The following is a 20029-nucleotide window of genomic DNA, read 5'->3' as shown; positions in this document are numbered from 1 at the left end:
TCCATTTCTATGTTCCACTCCCGATCTAGCTGTCCTCTTAGTTTGCTTTTGTTTTAGGTGTGGTTGTTAGTAACTGTGGGTTTGCTGTTCTTTCACTGTTCATATTTTTATATTCTTTTTCTCAGATAAGTCCCTTTAACATTTCATATAATAAGGGCTTGGTAATGATGAACTCCTTGAATTTGACCTTATCTGAGAAGCACTTTATCTGTCCTTCCATTCTAAATGAAAGCTTTGCTGGATAGAGCAATCTTGGATGTAGGTCTTTGGATTTCATGACTTGGAATATTTCTTTCCAGCCCCTTCTTGCCTGTAAGGTCTCTTTTGAGAAATCTGCTGACAGTCTGATGGAAACTCCTTTGTACATTACTGTCTCCTTATCTCTTGCTGCTTCTAGGATTCACTCCTTCATTTTAATCTTGGCTAATGTAATTATGATATGCCTTGGTGTGTTCCTCCTTGGGTCCACCTTCTGTGGGACTCTCTGAGCTTCCTGGACTTCCTGGAAGTCTATTTCCTTTGCCAGGTTGGGGAAGTTCTCCTTTATTATTTGTTCAAATAAGTGTTCCACTTGTTGTTCTTCCCCTTCCCCTTCTGGGAAGGGGTACCCAGAAGGGTACCTCTTCTGGATACCCCTATAATTTGGATGTTGGAACGTTTAAAGATGTCCTAGAGCCCTGGCTGGTATAGCTCGGTGGATTGAGCGCGGGCCTGCGAACCACATGATTGCGGTTCGATTCCCAGTCAGGGCACATGCCTGGGTTGCAGGCCAGTTCCCGGTTCCCGATTCCCGGCAGCGGACGCATGAGAGGCAACCATACATTGATGTTTCTCTCCCTCTCTTCTTCCCTTCCCCTCTAAAGATTAAAAGAAAAAAATATGTCCTAGAGGTTCCTAAGCCTCTTCTCATTTTTTTGAGTTCTTGTTTCTTCCTTCTTTTATGTTTGGTTGTTTCTTTCTTCCTTCTGGTCTACTCCATTGATTTGAGTCCCAGTTTTCTTCCCATCACTATTGGTTCCCTGTGCATTTTCCTTCATTACACTTAGTGTAGCCTTCATTTTTTCATCTAATTTGTGACTAAAATCAACCAGTTCTGTGAGCATCCTTATCACCAGTGTTTTGAACTGTGCATCTGATAGGTTGGCTATTTCTTTGTTGCTTAGAAGTATTGGCTCTGGGGCTTTGAGCTGTTCTTCTGCTTGAACCATAATGTTTTGGTCTGTTCGTGCTTGTTAGGCATGAGAGAAGAAAGCTTAGGTGTTCACCGGGTGGGTCAGTCCAGTCGCTGGGTGGTGACTGGGGCAGAGTCAGAGGGAGGAATGGCATTTTTTCTGCTCTCGGGTTTCAGTCCCCTCTGCCACTTCCCACAAGCAAATTAGGCCCTTCTGGTGCTGGTTCCTTGGTGGGTGGGCTTGTGTACGTTCCAGGACCCTGTGGGTCTCTCCAGTGAACTCTCCTGTGAGGCTGTGAGCCTCTCCCGGCACCTCAACCCATGAAAGTTTTTCCAATTGGTGCTTTTAGGCTTTCCAGGCGCTGGGGCTGTGGGTTGCTCAGTCTGTCTCACTGACCGTTTTTAAACCTGCCTGGTTTATCTATGACTGTGTGTCCACAGTCAGCCAGCTGCCTTTCGAGTTTTACTGGACTTTCCTCCCTCGCTCGTCCAAGTCTAGCAACCACCACCTTTTCCTGTTGCAACCGCTCTCCGCCAGCTGCCCACTCTACCCCTCTTACCGGTCTGGATGAATGGTTCGTTGTTGTCGGACTTTCGTACAGTTCAGTTTTCTGTCTGTTTTGGTTGTGTTTTTGTTACTAAATCTTCGTTGTCCTTAAATTTGGTTGTGCAAGGAGGCACAGTGTTTCCACCTACACCGCCATCTTGGCTGGAAGTCAAAATTGGTGAATTGTTGTGCAGCCATTTTAATATTGAAGATGGAAGGAGATATGCAACATGTTAGGCATATTATGCTTTATTTCAAGAAAGGAAAAGAAGCAACTGAAATGGGAAAACAGATTTGTGCAGTGTGTGGAGAAGGTGCTGGTCCTGATTGAATGTGTCAGAAGTGGTTTTGAAGCCTCATGCTGGAGATGGCTTGCTGGACGGTGCTCCACGGTCAGGTAGAGCTGTTGAAAGTGATCAAATAAAGTGATCAAGCTGTTGAAAGTTGATAGTGATCAAATAGACATTAATTGAGAACAGTCAACATTATACCTTGCAGGAAAAAGCCCATAGAATATCCAGATCAATAAAGTTATTGCCTAAAAAATGAAAAATGTGTCTTTTATTTTACAGAAGAAAAATATACACTTTTTGGCCAACCCAATATTACACCAATTAGACTTTCCTCTCCATGACCGACTTCTACAGAAATTTTACATCTTCTTTCCTGGAATGCCAGCATGTGAGAGAGTTTCAGCCTTACATTATATAGTTTTGGTGGGATTTTAGGTCAATTTTAGATTTTTCACAGCATTGACTGGTAAATGCTTTATTAGTTTCCTCAACACTGCTATATGCTGCTGTTTATACAGCATTAGTTTTTGTTTTCACCAGAGGTTGACTATTAGGGATAATCATATTTTTATAAGAAAGCAGGAAATAGCCCACGTATTTTTATATGGTTGGCTTTTTGTTGAAAAAAAATTCTGTGGTGTAACTGCTCTTTTCTGAGACTAGGTAAGCATGAATTTATCTGATTGCAGGAGGAAAACTTTCGAAAGAGAAAGTTGCCTGTGGTAAGTTCAGTCGTGAAAGTAAAAAAATTCAATCACGACGGAGAAGAGGAGGAGGAGGAGGAGGACTGCGGGTCCCGGGCAGGAAGTGTCTCCAGCAGTGTGTCGGTGCCTGCAAAGCCCGAAAGGAGGTACCCGGACCTGCCCATGACATAGTCTGGAATTACTTGGTGGAGTGTTCTGGGTTTCTTGAAGAGGATATCACAAACATAAAAATTTAGTAGAATATAAGACTTTCCTATTAGTTTTTGAGGAAAAAATTTTTTTTAAGATTTTATTTATTTTTCGGGGGGGGAAGGGAGGGAGGGAGGGAGGGAGAGAAACATTAATGTGTGGTTGCTTCTTGCATGCCCCCTACTGGGGATTGTCCAGCAACCCAGGCATGTGCCCTGACTGGGAATTGAACACGCAACTCTAGTTTGCAGGCTGGCGCTCAGTCCACTAGCCACATTAGGGCAAGAAAAAAAAATCAATGAAAGAAATTGCTTGAAATTGTAGACATTGTAGAGGATATTAAAAACTAATCTGAGTGGAAAAGTTGAACAGATTCATTATTGTTAAAAGAACAGATTCGTTATTGTTAAAAGTTAATAAGGTTTCAGTCTAGTTAGCCTTTTCTGAAATTTACAGTTATGTGTTCCTAACCTAAGAGGAGGCTGTATGAAGGCATGATGGACGGCTAAGCATGGGAAGAACTCAAATCTAAAATCGAGATATGTTTAACTTTTTTAGACCCTCACTTCCTCCTTCTAAACAAGCCAACAAGAATCTAATTTTGAAAGCTATATCTGAAGCCCAAGAATCTGTCACAAAAACAACTAATTATTCTGCAGGTAATTTAAACGAATTATGTTTTTATTAAGTAAGTGATTGCTATAACCCTTGAGAAAGCTAGAAATGATTGCTCCTCAATGTGGTAAAATCAGGATGCCTCTGCAGTGTTGGGACCAAGATGAGGTTCAGAGAGGAATAGTTTTACAAGGAGATTTGACCAGATTGAGAAACCTTCCCAGCTCTCAGTGGAATTGAGTTCTCCAAGCAACTACAGTGTCTTTTACTCCCTCTTCCCAATGTGCATGAAATACATAATAAATATAAATTATTGCCTGTTTTAAAGCAAAGGAGATAGGTCACCTATAAGCTGACTGCACAGAAAGCTTATTCTGAAGTGGGAGCCAAGTCACGGGAGCCACGTTGTTCTCAAAGTCTTTATTCTGTGCCCCGCGTGCTGGAGCCATTGTGTGGAACTTCTGTTAATAAATTGGAATGATTACCCACTTTAAAATTTACTTTTGCTACATATTCAATGACCCTTCTTTTGGCATTGTTGTACTTTTTTGTTATTTTTGGCATTTCTTTTTGTGGCCCTGTCCTAAAGTGAACTATAAGCTATCAACTTGTGACCCTGATAGTCATCTTTGCCCCAGCTTCTCCTCACCCTGATTTGACCTGTGAACATGAAACTGGACAGGTTTTGGCCGATGGGATGAGGGTTATCAGGCCTGTACTAGACCCATCAGTTCCTCTACTTTAATTCCCATTTTTGCTCTGTTGCATTTTTATTTGAAATGATAAACTATTAAGAGAATTTTACTCAGTGTGACCTTGAAATTTCTTGCTTGCCCACTCGGAGATTGCCCTAGTTTTTCTGAGAAATAGCATTGAAGTTCTTTGTTTACTTAGTTTATCTAAATTGCAATTTGAAATCGTTATGGGATCATGAAGCAGAATTTGCATTTGGTTAAAAATGAATACGTACGTGTTTCAGTGTACTTACGACGTGATTTAAAATGTGTAGATGTTGTTTAAATACATGTTGGTATTTAAGTCAGGTTCTCTATGTTGGGAATGTTGTGAGGGAAAACGAGGTGGTATCTGTGAACTGTCTCAAACTTCTGTTCTGAAGTGGAGGAGGTGTTTTACATTTAATACGACTGTCAAGTTTGATGTACTACTACATTGGCATCTCCATCTTTGTTTGCATTTTACATAAAAGCCTCACAGAAACAGACACTTCCAGTTGCCCCTAGAACTCGAACTTCTCAAGAAGAGTTGCTGGCGGAAGTGGCCCAGGGGCAAAGCCGGACCTCTAGGATAAGTCCCCCCGTTAAAGAAGAGGAAACGAAAGGAGATAACGTAGAAAAAAGTCAAGGTAACAATTTAAATGGAATTTCATTCTTTATTACACTTTTTTCATGAGGCATTAAATATTTCCTAGTGAGTGTTTATGAGATGTTACAAAACAATGCTCACTAGCCCAGAAACAGAATAAGAAGGGACCGTGAGGAGTCCAGACCTACATTATTCAGAATATTAGAAACCTTTCTATCATGGGAATTTTTAATGTTCTCAAAAGTGGAAAGAACATTGCAATGAATTTCCACGAACTCCGCTTTAATACGATCACCCAGCTTTAATACGATCAAAATCGTGCTGGTCTTTAGGAAGTGCCGGTTTGAAGATTCATAGATACCTACATTACGTCTTTCCTTCTTTTTGTTGATTCTGCCCGTATTCTCTCGGATTCGAAACCCTATCTTTCAGTCTCCCCTTTCCCAGCACCCTCTCTCTGTGACCCACCAGACATGCCTGCTGTCCCGGCGACCCTGCTTTCTCCCCCGTGCCTAGTGTGCTGCATTTAGCTCCCAGCTGATCCATGTGCTGCTCTTCTCTCAAGTCCCTGTCCCCAGCTCCTGCACAGATGGTCTCCGTGTCAAGTTTGACTTAACTGTGTCACTTCTTCTGAGAGCATTTGTAGTGTTGGTGCACCCCCACCCCAACCCCTCGGTGCTTGGCCCAGGCCTGAAGCCATCAGCGTGGCCCGTTCCCCAGCTCCCTTGTCAGGTCCTGGGTCTGGCCAGCCCTTCCCCCACCGCTCTCCATTGTTCCTTCTGTTCCCATTAGGAGAAATTTTAGTTTCTTCTTTTTCTCTTCCACTGTGGTCTGAATTTGAAAGCCCCACCGAACCTGTATCATGTTACTTCTAATTTATATTTGTCTAACACTAGAGCACATTTTATTCTTCTTCCACTGTGTCCTTTAAATTCTTCAGGTTCATCTCAGATTTACTTGTTTCATGAAGCTTTATGAGTTCATCCTATTTTTGTCTCTGTTCTCTTTACAAAAGATCGTTGACTGGGTTGTTCTCCATGTCAGCATTGAGTGCAGTTCCAGTAAATGATGGGTCTGAGTGTAGGAACCCAGGAAACAGCCCGTAGCTAGTCACTGTAAATGAGCAGTGGGTTTGAGCTTCGGTGAAAGGGAGTAGTACAGTGGGTGGAAGCCCATGATTTCACAATGATATTTTTATCTCTTTTTGACCATGGTATTTTTAAAGAAGTTGACTCTTAATTGACCACTTTCTGGAAAATAATAGATATTAAACCAGATAAATAATTGAGCATTTATGTTGTCTTTTCTGTGGTACAGGAGTTAGCACATATTTTAGTAAATAAAGTTTTATTGGAACTATGCCATGCTTATTCATTATTGTATTGTCCCTACCTGCTTTTGTACTAGAACCACGGAATTGAACAGTCACAACTGACTGTACAGCCCACAAACCCTGAAATAGAAGGTGTTTGCCAACCCTAGGTGTAGATGAAGGAAGCATCTTTTAAAATCAGGCTAGCTAAGAAGTCGAAACAAAACGATAGAATTTCAAAGTTGTTTAGGTTTTTTTATTTTTTTATTTTGTTATTTATAGCTTATAGTGAATTAAAGAATCTGGGCACTGTTCTTTAGTAGCTACTAAAACTTTTTTAAAAAGTGGATATCAGCCATTTTGTGCCCCCTGCTGATGAAAATAAAACACTGCCTTAGTCCTGCCAGAGGATTTACACCCGAGTGAGCAGGTCTTGGGTGCAGCCTCAGCCTGCAGGAGGTGCAGAGGCCACAGAGCTGTGCTGGCTGGGCTGGGCGTGTGCAACAGGCAGAGCAGGTTCTGGGGGCTCTGTAGGTCAAAAGTCCGAGGGTTTTAGCTTAAAACACTCGAAAGACAAATTAAAGGAGGCAAGGTTAAGCTCTAGTGTCTAGGGATGCCTGCTTGCGTGAGAAAACCACAAAGAACCTAGGTGTTACTGTAAACGGCTTGGCTATTATTTTTGGAGAGAACTTACTAGGATGGAACTCACGAAGGGGCTTCAGGAGTGGCTGGCATAGTTCTGTTTTCTTGGTTTTGCCTTATGAAAATTCATTAAGCTGTACTTGTTTTGTGTGGTTTTTTGGTATCGTTTGGTTTTAAAGTGGAACAACTGGAAATAGTATCCAGTACCCCTACTGATAAGAAATGTTACTACTCTTAACCGGGTTCATTCATTTGCATACACACAGTGACACGCTGCAGACAGCCGTTAGTGTGCTCACTCATTGTACAGTTTCATGACAGGTTTTTTAAAGTTTATGTATGCGCGTGCATTGGCATGAGTTGTTGATAATGTTCACTCATCTCTCTGGCCTTTTATTTTTACTAACCTACCCCAGCACCTCACAGTATTTGTGTTTTCTCTCTCTTTTTCTGAGATTAGTCTGTCATCAGAAGTTTATTTTGCCAGGCTTTTCAAAGACTTAATAATTTTGGCCTTATTGATTCTCTTTCGAGGCGGAGTGGGGGGGGTCAATCCATTTTATTGAAGGCCTTCTTGGGGGTCGTTTTGAAGGGCTGGGAGGACGAGATCCTTGTCCTTGGCCAGCTGGGATCTCCCCAGCTTCACAGGTGCTGAAAAGGGATTCTCTTTTGTGTCATTGTTTTGTTTTGTTTTGTTTTGTTTTTTCATTAGTTTCTGTTCTTTTTAATATACCCAACTTTAAAATTCATTTATCTTACTTTGTCTTTTCAAATGTATATAAGATATAAATTTCTCTTGATGTGCTGATTTTACTGTATTATCACAAATTTTGATACATAATGTTTTTATTATGATTCTAAGTATCTTTCATTCCCATTTGGATCATCTTCATTGACCTATGAGTTATTTGGAAGTGTTTTTAATTTACAGTGTATGGAGATTTTGTTTTTGTCTTTTAATCTTTTATTTAGTACTCCTGACTTAATTGCTTTGTAGTCAGATAATTTGATGCGTATTTTTCCAGATTGTTAAGACTTAAGACCATTGATTTTGTACATAATCCATGTGCATTTTGGAAGAAGGTGGACTCGAAATGTTGGCTCGAAAATTTGGCATCGGGTAGATAAAGCTCTGCACTTAATGGTGTTTCAGTTTTGACTTTGCTCAGCCCTTGGTCTGCTTACCAGTAATTGAGAGAAGGTCTTTAGGTTGTCCGTCAGAATTACACATTTATTTTAACTTCTCTGTACTTTGGTCAAGTTTTGCTTCATTTACTGAGTGCATACATGTTTAAAATTGTTACATCTTCCCGATGAACTGAATCTTTTATTGCTAACCTTCTATACAAAATGATGCTTCTATCTTAAAGTCAGTTGATTTTTAATTTTTTAATTTTTATTAAATTTATTGGGACCTGGCTGGTGTAGCCCAGTGGATTGAGTGTGGGCTGCGAACCAAAAAGTAGCCAGTTTGATTCCCAGTCGGGGCACCTGCCTGGGTTGCAGGCCAGGTCCGCAGTGCAGGCTGCATGAGAGGCAACCACACACGGATGTGTCTCTCCCTCTCTTTCTCCCTCCCTTCCCCTTTCTCTGAAAATAAAGAAAGAAAAGAGAAATTAATTTATTGGGTGACCTTGGCTAATAGGATGACGTAGGTTTTGCAGTGTACATGTCTGTGATACCAGATGTGCGTATTGCACTGTGTGCCCCCACTCGAAGTTAAACCGTCTTCCATCACTGTACAATAGGCCCACTCCATCTCTACCTGTAGAGTCCGCTTTTTTCCTGATGTTAATGTCGCCAGTTAGTTAGTATTTGCCTCATCTGTTTTCCATGCCTTTGTTTTCAGTCTTTTCTATCCTTACACTTCAGGCATATTTTTCTCTTTAATGTCATAAAACTAGATTATTGGGGTGTTGGGGTTTTTTTCGTTTTTTTCCCTAAAGATTGTGTTATTTTTAGAGAAGGAGAAATAGTAGGAGGGAAACATCAACGTGTGAGAAGCATTGATCAGTTGGCCTCTTGCAGGCCCCCACATGGGGACCTGGCTCACAACCCAGGCATATGCTCTGACTGCAGATCGAACCGGTGATCTTTCAGTTTGCAGGACAACACCCAGTGTGCTGAGCCACACCAGTCAGGGCTAAATAATTTTTAATTGATCTGAGCTTGTCTTTTATTGGAGAGTTTAGAACATTCAGATTTATTAGGATTATTATTTTAACATAATAATCTGTGTTTTTAATTCTAATCAGAAGAAAATTTGCTTGATTTATCTTGTAAGGGCACTTGAAATACACAGGAGTAGACAAAAGTAGGTTTACAGTTGTGAGTCACAAAAGTTTATTTTTGTATTACTATTATTAACCTACTTTTTGCACCCCTGTAATACAGTTACTGGTGATACCAGCAACATTCTGATTTTACTTTTATTAGCATTTATTTCATGCTGAATTTACTTCCTGGCTATAAAGTTCTGTGTCCTCATTTTCTTCCGAGACGTCTTTCTACTCCGTGTAGCCCTTTCTCTGGCCTAGGAACGGTCTGCTCCTTCTCAGTGAGGGTCATCTCCATGTGGCAGGGAGAGCCCATGTGTGGGTCAACCTGCCCACAAGCTCTGTCAGTTCTGTGCTGCGTCTTGGAACTTTGTTCACCTGGATCACTCAGTGACTAGAGCATCTACATCTAAACCCTTAAATTCATCACTACCCTGCATTTTTAAGCATGCGCAGCAAAAATTCAGCACTCCTTTTGGGACACTGACCCTGCATCCAGCCCCACTTTTTGGCCTGGGCACCCCCACCAACTCCACCATTGTAATGGCAGAATGGTACACACTGCTCCCATAAAGTGACAGCATCCATCAGATGTTCGGTGGCTCTTTGGATATGCATACCCTAGAAGGCCTGGGCAGTTCATGAGTGTTCTTAAAGTGCCTCGAAGATTTGAACCTCTCTTTTTGTCTCTAAGTATTTTTTTAAAGATTTTTATTTATTTATTCTAGGGAGGAAAAGAGAGGGAGAGAAACATCAAATATGTGGTTGCCTCTCACATGCCCCCTTCTGGGGACCTGGCCTGCACCCAAGGGGTGAGCCCCGACTGGGAGTCGGCCGGGTGACTGGGTGATGGTTTGGTTGTCTGCCGGCACTCAGTCCACTGAGCCACACCAGTCAGGGCTGAAGCTCTTGATTGGAAAGATTTTGTGGAGTTTTCTGGGTCAAGTGAATAGCGAACCATTTTCAGAGGTCACCTCAGGCTGCTTTCAGGAAGAGTTATTAAAATTATTGATGTAGTTGGACTAGTTACTGTCATCTTTCTGATTTGTATTTGTCTGCTTTTGTTTTTTCTCTTCTGCCTTTTTAAAAGATTTATTAATTATTATTGTTACTGTTGATTGCCCAGTTCTACCTTTTTTTTATTAGTTTAAATTTAAGCACTTCATTTTGTTCTTTACTGGTGACCACTGAAATTTTATCAAGCAAATTGAATTGAATATTCTAAAAGTTAATATTCTGACCCCCATTCCCAAATAGAAAATGAACTTTAGGATTCCTCAACACCATTCTTTAGCCTCCTAACTTATGCTGTGCTTGGTCTTTTTAAAAATGCACGAATTGGGCATCATTATATTATTTTACCCAGGCAGTATTTTTTTGGACACACACATGTTTATCATTTTTTTGTTTTCGTAGCTATCTCTGGAATGTTATTGGAGGATCATTATTTCCTAATACTTTGAAGTATTTTTAAAGTATATTCTTTGGAAGTTTCTTTAGAGCAGGTCTGTTGGTAAATTTCCCAAGAGCTTATTTACCTATAAGCATTTTTGTTTCTCTTTGTTCTTATGCAGTAGTTTTGCTGGATACCCACATCTAGATTAACAATAGTTACTTTCTCTTAGCACCTTGTGTATCTCATCCCATTGTCTTCTGGCTCCCATTGTTGTTGAGTGGACTTTTGTCATTCTAATTGTCTGCTGTTCCTTTGAAGGTGATCTGTTCTTTTTCTGGCTGCTTTCAAGATTTTCTCTTTGTCTTTGATGTTCTTCAGTGTGTCTAGACATGGATTTCCTTTTATTATTCCTATTTGGTGTATGTTGTATAAAATATTTATTTTACATTATCAGATAGATACTCATAGAATATTTGGCAAAATAAATAATTGTAATGCCTGCTGATAAATTAGTAAATAACCAAGTAGTATAGAGAAATTTAAAAAGCAACATTCCTTCCTTCATCCTTCTCCGCATTAGACTTCCCCAGAGGCCACCGCTTTTGAATGATTCTGCTTATGGGTTTCTTTGATTTTCTCCATGTCTGTAATAATTTGTTATAGCACTGTTTCTGAATTCACTGACTATAGATAGTATCTTTTGATTTCTTGGTCTTTTAGGACTAACTCACTTTTTCTTCCCTTCGAGTCCAAACAGTAAAATCACTACTTTTAGTTCATTTATTGGTTACTTTTATAGTGTTAAGAAATAGAACTGAATGTCTACTTTTCATCTGATTAACTATATTTCAGTATGTTTTGACTCCCAAATTTCAGTATATTTTGGCCCCCCAAAACACAAATATGTGTCTTTTCATTTTTATTCACCTTTCCTCACTGCCAACCTCCTAGATTTCGTCATCTCCTGATCACACGTGTGTTCCTGTTCTGTTTCCGGGTTGAGACCACCATTCTTTTTTACATTGACTGAAAAGAATGGTAGTCTCATTCTTTCATTCTCAATGAAAACTGAGAACCCAACAAGCATTTACATTCACAAAACTATGTAAATATTTAAATACTTTCATTGCAGGGCCCAATTAATATTTTGTTCTATGGTTCTCTGTTTAGGGGTTCCCTAGAGTTGTTTACTCCCCCACCCCCGGACAGTATTTTGATTTCTTGAGGTTGTGTTTTTTCCCCTGCCTGCTTTTGCCTACCTGCGTTATAGCCTAGAGATCTATCACTTTGTACTGTTAAATCTTTGGGCTCCGCTTTTTTCTTAGATGCCTTCCTCCTAAAGCTACTATCCTCTCTTGCTCATCTGACTGGTTACTCTCTAGGTCTGCTTCTGCACTGTCATCCCAAGACATTCTTTCCCTGAGTTTGCTCTGCATCTCATGGGTACCACTTCCTCTTCTTAGTACATCCTTCTGTTTTATCACTGCATCATGAAGGAAAAAAGTGCACGAGCTAAATTGTCTGAATGCATAGAAATCTAAAGATACCCTTGTAGTTAACTGATAGTTTGGCTAGTTACAGATATCTAAGTTGAAATTGCTTTCCTCAAAACTCTGAAGATAATGGCTTTATTATTTTGAGGCTTCCTTAGTTCCCTATAGAGTACCTGCAGTTTTTCCTCTGTTCTTGATGTTTCAGATTTACTGTGGTAAATCTAGGTGCTGATAAGTCACTTTTGGCCCAGATACCTTGTGTACTCTTCTAACTTGAAAATCCGTTCTTTCCATCTGAGAAATTCTCTTACCTTATTTCTTTACAGATTGTTCTGTGTTGTCATTGTTATTTTCTTTTGGAAATTCTATTAGTTGGATGATAGACTTCCTGCTTTGATATTATCTCTTTTTAAAAATATTTTATTTATTTATTTATTTTTAGAGAAAGGGGAAGGGAAGGAGAAAGAGTGGGAAACATCAATGTGTGGTTGCCTCTCATGTGTCCCCTACTGGGGACCTGACCTGCAGTCTAGGCATGTGCCCTGATTGGGACTCAAACTGGCGACCCTTTGCTTCACAGGCCCGTGCTCAATCCACTGAGCTACACTGGCCACAGCTGATTTTATCTCTTATCCTTCTTCATTTTGGAGTTGATATTCTATTCTGGAACATTTTCTTGCAGTCCCCGTATTTTTTTCTTATGTAGACAAGCGTATTTTTTAATTTTTGCAAGCTCTTTTTGTTCCATTTTTCATAATACCTTGTTTTGTGGATACAGTATTTTAGGTTTGTTTAAAAAACATAATTAGAGGTTGTTGTTTTTTTAAGAATTGGTTTTTTGTTCCTTAATTGATGGTTTTCTTCAGAGTATGTTTTTTTGTTTTAGTCCTTTCATGTGCCCCTCTTTCCAACAATGTCTGCAGGCAGTGGTTCCTAGTTTAAGAAGGGGGTGGTACAGACACTTAGCTAGAATTGTGATATGGGCTAAACTTTATCGTAGGCGGGCTTCGTTCCAAACACAGCAGGTAAGGAAGTGGTGCGATGGGCCTTGAATTGCCGAGGAACTTTCCTTGAGCACTCATACTCCCACTGTCTACATTCTCCTCAACTGCTTAGTTTCTTTAGAAAAGAACACTTTTTAATAATTTTGTCTTTTAAATATCTGTGACTGTATCATTCCCAAACCTTGTTTTCCAATTCATGTTCTTTGTAGTTGTCTTGGCTCATTGCTCCAGGCTCTCACAGTTGGATTTCCCTTTGCTCATTTCATCCATGTCAAATATCATCTCAGACTTCAGCCAAATACCATTTTGGTTGTGTAAGGAGGCACAGTGTGTCTACCTACGCCTCCATCTTGGCCAAAAGTCCCCAACTTGTGCTTTTTAATCCATTCATCTTTTTTACCCATCTCCCTGACCCCACTCCCATCTAGCATCCATCAAAACATTCTTTGTAAGTATGATTCTGTTCTGCTTGTGTTTATTTTGTTTTTTAGATTCAGTTGTTGATAGATATGTATAGATTGCCATTTTATTGTTCATATTTTTTATCTTAAAGAATACCCTTTAACATTTCACATAATACTGGTTTGGTGGTGATGAACTCTAACTTTAGCTTCTTCTTGTCTGGGAAGCTCTTTATCCTTCGATCTAAATGATAGCTTTGCTGGGTAGTGTTACCTTCGTCGTAGGTCCTTTCTTTTCATCACTTTGAATGTTTCTTGCCAATCCCTTCTAGCCTGCAGAGTTTCATTTGAGAAATCAGCTGATTTTCTTTCATTATTTTTTCAAATAGGCTTCCAATGTAGTGCTCTTTCTCTTCTCATTCCAGCATCCCTGTGATGCAAGTGTTGGTGTGCTTGGACTTGTCCCAGAGGCTCCTTACACTGTCCTCATTTGGGGCGAGGGGGTTCTTCAGGTTGTTCTGATTGGTTGTATTTTGTTTCCTTAGGTTCCAAATCACTCGTAGAATGCTTGGCTTCATCTACTCTACAGATGATTCCTTGTAAATTGCTCTTTATTTCAGTTAGTTTATTTTTTGTTTCTGACTGGATCTTTTTTATGCTGCTGAGGTCCTCACTAAGGTCTTTGAGCATTCTCATAACCAGTGTTTTGAACTTTGCATCTGACAGAGTGCTTTTCTCCATTTTGTTTAGCTCTTTTTCTAGAGTTTTGTTTTGTTCTTTCATTTGGGGCATGTTTCTTTGTTTCCTCTTTCTGGCAGGCTCCCTGTGTATTAGGTTCAGCTCCTATGTTTTCCAGGTTTGATAGAGTGAATAGAATAGCTTAATGTAGTAGGAATCCTGTAGGGTCCAGTGGCACAGCCTCCCCTGTTAGCCAGGCTGAGTACTCAAGGGGACATAGCCACTGTGTAGACTATGTATACCCTCTGTTGTAATTGAGCCTTGATTGCTATTAGCACATCCACGGTCAGCCACAGCCTGTGTTCTGTCTGGGGTCATGCAACATAATCTACAAAGTGAGCTGCAGGTGGCTGCTACTCGTGCTGGGCTTGGAGGTGCCCAGGTGAGGCCAAGCTATGAACCAAGGCTGGTTGCTGCTAGAGCTGGGCCTAGGGCAGCTTAGTGAGAGGTATGGGGCTCCCTGAAGCCAGATGCTGCTTGTTTGGGAAAATTTAGGAAAATCGGAAGCATGGACCAAGACAAGCCATTTGTATTGAAAAGCCACTGGAAACAGGTTCGGTGGGCCCAAAAGTTGGGAGAGGAGGCCTAGAATCACCAGGTCAGGGCAAACAGTGTGAGCCACATTGATGGAGTTTCAGATATGGCACCTGCCTGCTGGCCCTGTGACTATGTGCAGGGAGAGGCTCAGAAAAGTATCAGTGGCCTCCGCTCGCACTTCTGCCTGGGAGAAAACTGCCACCCAGCGCTCACTGTGATGCTGGACCTTCGTTTCTTCCCTGTATGTGTCTCACGCCTTTCAGTTTGCTGCCCTGGTGCTGGAGCTCCAAGGGAGTGAGTCCAAGTAAGTCTTGTGTGCAGGCCTCATTAAGAAGAACTGCCATGGATTCCAGCAGTTTCTGTCTTCACAGCATCAGTCTCACTGGTTTTTACAGCCATAGTTATGGAGACTTACCTTCCAGGTACTGGAACCTTGTGCTGGGGGTCCTGGTTGGTATAGGGCTGGGGACCCCTTGCTCCTGGGGTGTCCCTCCTGATTTTTATCCACCACATGTGGGTGTGGGACCAGCCTGTCCACATCTCCACCCCTCCTTCCAGTCTCAGTATGGTTTCTTCTTTAATTCCATGGTTGTAGGTTCAGCTCACCTTCTGATGTTCTGAATGATAGCTGTTCTGTATGTTGTATTTTTGATGTGGTTATGTGAGGAGGTGAGCGTGTTTACCTATGCTGCCATCTTAACTGGAAATGCTGCAATTCTTTGTGAGAATTACCATTTTGGAGAGGCTCTGGGAAGTTGTATCCACCATCTTAAATCTTCATATTTTGCTTTGAGGTCACTTTATATAGAACTGCTGGGTCTAATTTTTGCTTTTAGTTGTGACGTTTATATTTTCCTAATTATTTTCATTATCTTCACCTTTTTCATTGCTTTCAGAGAGAGAGAGGAAGGGGGAGAGGGGGAGAGAAATAGAGAAACATTGACAAGGTAGAAACATCAATCAGTTGCCTCCCGTATGTATCCCAACCATGGCTCGAACCTGTAACCTAGGTATGCGCCCTGACTGGGTTGAAACCACAGGCTCTCAGTGTGCAGGACAGTGCTTCACCCAAGCAAGCCACACTGGCCCCAGCTTATCTGTTGATTGATGAGTAAAAAGTAAACTAAAAATGGCCTTTCCCAAACTAAAGCCGTGGGAAGACATTCTCTGTTCATGGATTGGAAGACTTTAATATTTTTATGTTGGTGATACTCCCAAATTTACCTATAATTTAACTCAGTCTGTTAAAATCCCTGCTGGCTTTTTTACAGAAATTGACAAACTTCCTAAAATTCATATGGAAGTGTAAAGGACCGAGAACAGCCAGAACTATTGAAAATTTTTTAGTCGAAGGTCTTATATTTCCTCATGTTACTCAGAAGTTGCTATAGACCTACAGTAATCAAAACTGGAATTGGCATAAGAGTATATATAATATAGACCAGTGGAATCAAATTGAGAATGCAGAAATGTACCAGTGTACAGTGATGATCAAAAGATTTTTCAACAAGTATTCCAAGACAATTCAGTGGAGAAAAAATAGTCTTTTCAGCAAATGATGCTGTACAACTGGATATCCACATGTAAAAAAATGAACTTGGACCCTTTGCTTTACTACCTATTTAAAATTAACTAAAAATGGATTAAAGACCTCAAATAGAAGAGCTAAAATCATAGAACTCTTAGGCAGGGAAAAAAATAGGTATAAATCTACGTGACCTTGGTTTAGGCAGGCAATGGTTTCTTAGTTATGGCACCAAAAGGCAGACAACCAGAGAAACAGGAGATCATTTGGACTATATCAAAGTTTAAAATTTTTGTGTTTGGAAGAACACTGTCGAGAAAGTAGAAAAGAGAACACACAGAATGGGAGGAAATCGTGTAATAATTGTATAGTATCAAACCAAGGCCAGCTCCTCATTTCCTCTGTCTTTAAATTTTCACTATATCTTTTTTAAATTTTATTTATTTATTTATTTATAGAGAGGGGGAGAGAAACGTTAATGTGTGGGGACCTGGCCTGCAGCCCAGGCATGTGCCCTGACTGACCAGTGATTCCTTTGGTTCGCTGGCCAGCATTCAGTCCACTGAGCCATACCAGCCAGGGATAAATTTCTGCCATATCTTATCAGAGCAATTGAATTCTGTTATTACTGCATATTTTGAGATTTGTCTGTGGTCATCCATCCACTTACTCTCCCCGCCCTCTGCCAACAAAGGACATGCTACATATTGTCCTCTGCCATTTTAACGGGAAATGAAACTGAAGCTATAAACAGTGTAACTAATCTGAAGGTTCAGAACGATGTTTTAATAGGTGACAGCACAAAGGTATGCTCAGTTCACATCATATTCTGGTATAAAGTATTTAATGTTGTTATATTGCTTAATGTAGGCCCAATATCCTTGGCATGACTCCTTGACATGACGTAAATAATACAAAAATTCTTCGTGTGTCACATGACTGGTTTCAGCCAATCAGAAACCAGAATTCTCTTCCATGTAATAATAGGGCTTATTGTTTGGAGAGGAGCTACAAATAGGAATTTACTTTTGACTTTTGACTCCAGAAATATACAACCCTGTCATTTAGTTACAGGCTTAAAAATGTTACTCACTCTTAATACTTATTATTAAAGTAACAACCCTAATCAGTACTTTTACTTTTGAGGAAACTGTTTAATGGGCTGTGAAGGAAGATATTTTAAAAATAGGAGAGAGGGAATTTTATGAAAATGTCTTCAAGAATTTCATCACCATCTTTACCAATTTTCTTATCTCCTGAGCCGGTTGATTCAGGTTCTGTAACAAGTTCCTCTTGTTCATTGAATGAGCTAGACAATATTTCCCATCTTTTAAGGAAAATATCAACTGATATCAATGAAATTAAAGAAATGAAAACAGCAATTTTGACAGTGGAAGCAAATATTTTTGATCTAAATGTTAGAGTGTCACAGAATGAAGCAAAAATATCATCTCTGGAGGTTAAAATGAATGAATATTCAGCATCAACAACCGAATGCAACAGGGAGTGTCAAGGTCTTCAGGAGGAAGTAGATTTTGAACCACAGTCAAGGACTACTGACTTAAAAATAATTGGCTTCCTTAGAAACATTGAGAAAGGTAAATTCTTGGTGTGTGATATCACTGTGTCTTTTCCTGTAACTTGTTCTCATGAGACTCAACAAGCCTCAAAACTTGGGTTCTTCATCGCCCTTTAATGACAGGCTTGGGCTTTGCGTGATTTAGCTTAGCTGGGGCTTTGAGAACTCCATCCTCTTTAGTGTCTCTGAAACAGCGTTTTGAGAAGGTGAGCAAAAGAAGAGAGAGAAGCAAAATTTGAAATGCGAGAAAATGGTCTCTTGTATCTTTCTTGTGAGATTAATTTTTAAAAGATTTAATTTCTTTATTATAGAGGGGAAGGGAGGGAGAAAGAGAGAGAGAGAAACATCGATCTGTTGCCTCTGGTATGTGCCCTGGCCCAGAATCAAACCTGTGACCTCTTTGCCCTTTGGGATGGCACCCAACAACTGAACCACACCTCTCAAGGTGTGAAATTATTTAAAAATGTTTAATTCTTGTTCACTGTTTATGTTAAAGCGACCTGTGGTATTTGAATTGGGATAGCAGGTCCCACTTTCCCTGTGACCTGCTACAGTCATTTCTCCGGCCCTTCTACAGGACTACTGCCTTGACCAAATGGCATCCAGGGTTTCTTGTTCAGGGCAGCTCCTGGAGATGTACTGTGTTTTACCATGATAATGTTTCAAGAAATTAATTTTTATTTTGGCACATCACTAAAGAGTAATGTGATGTAAGTTACATTTTGAAAGAAAATAGGTGATACATTTTTTAATTAAGTACAGCTTTTAGCATTTAAAAACCCCTTTCAGCAGCACTGGGTAGTTTGGCAGTTGCCTGTTGGTGCTAAGTGAGCCAAGGCTGTCCCTGTGAAACGGAATGCCATTCGGAGATCCCCTGAAGGCAGCGTGTAAGCACCTGATTGGGGCCTCGAATGTGGGGCCCTTTCAGTCGCATTGCTTTGTGATTGTGCTGTAACCCTTGTTTTAACCTTCAAGTGAGTGATTTATGCTGACCACTTGGCAGGCAGGGCCTCTCGTCATCCTTCAAAGTGCTCACCATCAAACTGAAGATAGAGAACATTGGTCAGTTCTGTGTCAGTGTTTTGTTCTGTTTCACAGTTTGACTAGAAAGAAATTGTGAGCCCATTTCTAGCTGAGCATCTTCCTCTGGGAAACCCAAGTGATTCTTTTCATGCTTTGCTAGGGCCTGGACTGCAGAGTAGAGAATTATACTTGTTCGATTTTCTCTCTTTCCCCCCCTAAGATTATATTTGTTTATTTTTAGACAGAGGGGAAGAGGGGGAGAGAAACAACAACTGGTTGCCTCTCGCACACGCCTAACCCGGGACCCGGCCTGCAACCCAGGCATGTGCCCTCACTGGGAATCAAATTGGCGACCTTTCAGTTCATAGGCCGGTGCTCATTCCACTGAGTCACACGAGCCAGGGCCACTGTTTTCTTTGTAGCCACCCAAGCCTTGGAGTGTTTTGTTGGGCAATTCCAGGGGCAAGTCATAATGGTGGGAGCCCAGGTGGTGGAGGGAGATGTTGCTTCTGTCTACCTTGCAGTTGGTGGCCACTTGTCCTCTGTGGTGCAAGCTGTGGTTCCACGTGGCACCTCCTGTTGGCTTTTCTACCCTTCCCCTCTTATCTCCAGGCTTTACCTCCATTCCAGGAAAACCGGCCTCCTGATGAAGAACCAGGAACGTTGCACATGCCATTTTCGGTTTAACCCTGAGTACAGGTTTTTGTGCCACAGGCATTTGGTCTATCAGAAAGAGTGTTACTGGATTGGCCGAAAAGTATGTTATGTGTTTTCTATTATGATGGCTCTAGTAGTGCTCAGTTGTCTTTAACTCCATTCAAAACAATTTTGTTAGATTGTATTGTGACAGCTGTCATATCAGTGTGCATTTTTTAAAAAACTTACCAAAATTGGTGAATTTTTTTTTAAATAGGAAATTTAGGCTAACAATAGATTCTCAGTCTTTTTTTTTTTTAAAGATTTTATTTATTTATCTTTAGAGGGGAAGGGAAGGAGAGAAGGACAGAAATATCAATGTATGGTTGCCTCTCATGCGTTCCTTGTGGGGAACTGGCCTGCAACCCAGGCATGTGGCCTGACTGGGAATCAAACTGTGATCCTTCGGTTCGCAGGCCCGTGCTCAATCCACTGAGCTACACTAGCTAGGGCAAAAATTGGTGAATTTTTATGCAGCTATTTTGATACTGAAGATGGAAGATATGCAACATTTTTGGTGTATTGTGCTTTATTATTTGAAGAAAGGTAACAGCGTAACTGAAAA

At 40.6% G+C, this 20029-nt stretch overlaps 1 protein-coding gene across 8 annotated transcripts in view; it reads left to right on the top strand.

Annotated features, from left to right (window-relative positions):
• The window catches only part of ZC3H14 (zinc finger CCCH-type containing 14), a 46746-nt gene that overhangs the window by 11912 nt on the left and 14805 nt on the right, over positions 1-20029 (top strand). For all 8 annotated transcript variants that reach the window (XM_037031609.1, XM_037031616.1, XM_037031615.1 and 5 more), the window contains exons 7-9: positions 2701-2861; positions 3463-3563; positions 4727-4882. In XM_037031609.1, the coding sequence (XP_036887504.1) occupies positions 2701-2861; positions 3463-3563; positions 4727-4882 (418 nt within the window). The remainder of the gene's footprint in view (positions 1-2700; positions 2862-3462; positions 3564-4726; positions 4883-20029) is intronic.

This window comes from Sturnira hondurensis, unplaced genomic scaffold (genome assembly GCF_014824575.4).
Source record: "Sturnira hondurensis isolate 20B ecotype Veracruz unplaced genomic scaffold, ASM1482457v3 Scaffold0021143, whole genome shotgun sequence".
Lineage (NCBI taxonomy): Eukaryota > Metazoa > Chordata > Mammalia > Chiroptera > Phyllostomidae > Sturnira > Sturnira hondurensis.
This window is presented reverse-complemented; position numbering and strand designations above follow the sequence as displayed.